Consider the following 4059-nt stretch of genomic DNA (forward strand, 5'->3'; position numbering starts at 1 on the left):
GCCGCGGAGCGAGCGGGAGGGCAGGGGCATCCTGCCGGGAACGGGACCGTGCCCGGCGGGGCTGGTCCCCCGCAACGGTGGAGGAGGAGGCCGCGCCGCAACTCCCTCACGGAGGAGGACGGCAGCCAGGAGTTCTCCACCCGCAGCCACTTCCTCTACTATCTCTTCAGCCTGGGCACGGAGCTGGGCAACGAGCTCTTCTACATCCTCTTCTTCCCCTTTTGCATCTGGAACTTGGACGCCTGGCTGGGCCGGAGGCTTATCATCATCTGGGTGTGGGTGATGTACCTGGGGCAGTGCACCAAGGATGTCATCCGCTGGCCGCGGCCTGCCTCCCCGCCCGTGGTGAAGCTGGAAGTCTTCTACAACTCCGAGTACAGCATGCCCTCCACCCACGCCATGTCGGGCACCGCCATCCCCCTGGCGCTCCTGCTGCTCAGCTACGGCCGCTGGCAGGTAATGCCCACCTCCCTGTCCTTCTCCGTGTTTTCAGCCCCGGGGCATAAGGATGTGACAGACGAGATTTCTTTTGGGAGGGAAGGTGGCTGAGTTTGTTTGGGAAAATGTGGCATTCGTGCCTTTTTCCCTCGGCGCAACACCCACCTCCAAACCCCCCTTTTCCTTTTAATTTTTCTATGATCTAAGCGAGTGCTTAGGTAACAGGGGCAGTTCTAATAATTTTGCCTTCTGAATGGAAGTTCTGAAGACTTTATGAATGGTTAGCTCCGTATGCATTAAAAGTCTGCAGTGTTAACAATCTTCATTTTCTTCCTGTGAGTTTTTTTTCAATTTATTTCTTGTAGGGTGAGTGCTTTGCACAAAGTTTTGATAGGCGTCTGATATTTTTACAGGCGTTTGGTTTTACTGACAGGTTTTGGTGCAGAGCCAGGGACTAAATGGCTTTTTGTTGATCCTTCTTTGCTTTTAGTCACTCTAGCTTGAGTCAGTCTGTAGCTTTAGCCTTTTCTTTAACGTTGTCTTTTAGTTTAATTACCCGTAAATCGGAAATGGTCAGAATCTGTTTTGAGGAGTACAGGTACTTTTCAGATGGATTTACAACTATTAACGTGCTAATAATTAGCAGGAACTGATAACCTATGATCTTTTCAGCACCTTAATTCAGCAAAATCTTTAAATCTGCCTGTTGCACTTTTGGTCAGTAGATTAAGTTAAAGTAACACTGATCATCTGGTTTATGCAAGCTGTAGCTTGTGGTTCGGTGCCTGCTGTTAGCAGTATGGTCATCAGTAGGAACTCCAAAGAAAGCACAGCACGTATTCAGCTCTCTAAATCACTGCACCACTTTCAGTAGTAAATGAGTAATTGCTTTCCCAGGCAAGAAATGTTCAGTGTAGGGTTTTGAGGGCTGTGTGTGTAATGTTTAAGAAGTTATGCAATAAGTCTGCTCTTAAGTCGTTAATGTTTACAAATTCTTATTGTGATACCTGCCTTTTCAAGTCAGATGTATGTCATCTTGATAGAGAGAACTCTCTTTTTAAGTATTATACAGGGTCTGAGCTCTTGTTTTCCCAGTTCCTGTTAACAATCCCCTGTTGCTTGCTGTCACAGTGTGACACTTTGTGATTCTATCTGAGCATGTAGAATGGGTGGATGCCTGAAAGGAAAGAGATAGTTGAAGGTTAGATATTGTATTTGGCCTCTCTAACCAAAGTTTATGTATCTGCTTCCACAAGGTGATAGAACATCTCCAAAAGAAAGCTATTAGGGATTCATATTTTTTGCTAGAAAAATGTGAAGTATCACTGCTAGAGTTGTGCAGGCATCGAATAATGCCATGTTTTGTGGGTATTTGAAATAAATATTTGGAGTTCTGTCACTGAGATGCTTAATCTTAGAAGGTTTTTTTTAAATGACTGACTAAAACCTAAATATTTGATTATTACTTGTTAGATGTGTAGGTCTGATGTCAATTGGAAGAATGAACTGGATTTCTGTTTCTTTGCATGTGGGGAAACCTCGTTTAGTAGTATCAGTCAGTTAGCTCGGCACAGGCTGATGTCACGTGTACAAAGGAGAATCTGGCTTGATTGCTTTTATAGAACCAGCAAACTGACAATGTGTGAAATGGTATTTTTGCCAGTGAACCAAGTTCGATCTTAGGTTTGCCAACTCTGCAACTGTGGTCTGTGAAGTACTGTGCTAGTTGACTAAACATATTTATAATGAATGCATGTTAATAAATCATATCCATTCAGCCTTGTTGTTATTCATTTAGAACCATGCTTAAGAAGTGAGGAAGCAGTGATCTTAATTTTAACTTCTTTTTCCTACAAAATGGGTATGAATAACAGACCTCTATGAAACCAACTTGTACCATTTCAAAATGTTAACTTTTTTTTAAAAAATACCCCTTCTAATTTTTAAATTGTTTCTAAATATTAAGCAAAAGTTCACCTATGGCATATTGAGTATATTTTGATTCCCTTTTAAAGAGAGTTAAGCTTCCATCTAATGCTTCTGATGCTCTCCATATTTTACTTGTATTGAAAGGGAGTAGAATCTATATAACAACTTTTTGTCATGCTTTTCTGGGAGTAGATGGGAGTTAAGAAAGATCAACCTCAGAACTTCTTGGAAAGCTATTAATGGTAAAGGATAAATTAGTTATAACTTTGATTTTTATTAAATTATACATATTTATCAATAAATACAGATTATTAGATTTAAACTTGTTGGCAAATGTTGGGGTACAGTCTGTCTTCTAATCATGATGAGTCCACATCTTAGGACTGTTTGTTCAGAAAAATCATAGTGGAGCAAGACTGAGTGTGAATTTAAGCAGCTACAGCTATAACGCTCTGCAGGGACTTTTAGTCTGGAATACAAGTAACTTTAATTGAGTTTGTCACTTTGAAGTTTATGCTAAACCAAAGAAAGCCGCTCTTGCTCTAAAAAAGTTTATTCCAGTGAGAATGGAATCAACTTCCTGTATAGCTTATTTGGAGTTTGCTTTGGTTGGGCTATGACTTCCTAACATTCTGTAATAATTCTTTTCTATCAAAAAAAGAGACAATCTGTGAGTCTTTCTATTCAACAACATAGAGAACAGGGCAAATCTGCTCCTATTTTTCTAGGTATGGCTCAAATTGTCCATTTAAAACCAGTATTTTATTCCAATAGGTTTTCTCTTAACCTGTTGAATTAAGTTTGTGTTTCCTAGGTTTCAAAGCCTATCAGTACTCCTATTACAGTTATTTTCCTTTCACATATTATTCAAAAGGATTTTTTACTATACACAGTAAACCAAAAATATTTGGTTATAAATGTGATTGTTCAAGTATTTTCAGAGATGATGTATTTCAAAGATGGCTGTGACAGATTTTCCAAGTTAGAGACTTTGGGCATAGGGAATACTCAATGCAGTCAACCTCCAGACAGAAACAAATTATATGTTAAGATAATTTTCATAATAGTTGACTATTCTGTCCATTGTGAAATATAGTTTTTCAGTTTCTCCTTGTATTATGAGAGCTCGCCTGAAACTTTGGTTCCACTTGCATAATCTTTATGTATTTATTTAATATTGTTAAATTTCAGTAGGGAAAAACACTTCTCTCAATGACACTTCAGTAACCTTGAAATACAAAGCTGGTGCCAAAGACTGGTAAGAATTTAGGAGTGTTACAGATGTTGATATTTTTCTTTCTCTCTTTGGAGTTCTGATACCCTGAAAGAGGAGGACAAACACTTCAAAGACAGTGAGTTTATAGATCTTAATGGGATGTAGGAAAAAGTATCATTTATCACATTAGGGAAAACCTGCTTTCTTTGAAATATTTACAGCTTGACCTGGGCTGGCTTACATTGTATCCTGAACAGGAAGGAAGAGATAGTGTGAACTGCTGATTATCTACAAAATCTTCACAAGCCTAGGACTGAGACTACAGGGAAAAAGTTGTCTTTGTATTTTATTTGATTACTTTAAAGTGCTGATTTCAAATAGATATCAATACATACATTATTAAAAATGATGCTTGAGTTAGGATGGTATCTTAATCTGTTGTAATCTGACTGGTTTATTTTAAGGGCGGGGGGGGG

At 39.3% G+C, this 4059-nt stretch overlaps 1 protein-coding gene across 1 annotated transcript in view; it reads left to right on the forward strand.

Moving 5' to 3' along the window:
* The window catches only part of SGPP1 (sphingosine-1-phosphate phosphatase 1), a 55917-nt gene that overhangs the window by 35479 nt on the left and 16379 nt on the right, over positions 1-4059 (forward strand). The window contains exon 3 of the mRNA XM_026849218.1: positions 1-456. Within this exon, the coding sequence (XP_026705019.1) occupies positions 1-456 (456 nt within the window). The remainder of the gene's footprint in view (positions 457-4059) is intronic.

This window comes from Athene cunicularia (assembly GCF_003259725.1).
Source record: "Athene cunicularia isolate RWA chromosome 5 unlocalized genomic scaffold, athCun1 chr5_part1, whole genome shotgun sequence".
Lineage (NCBI taxonomy): Eukaryota > Metazoa > Chordata > Aves > Strigiformes > Strigidae > Athene > Athene cunicularia.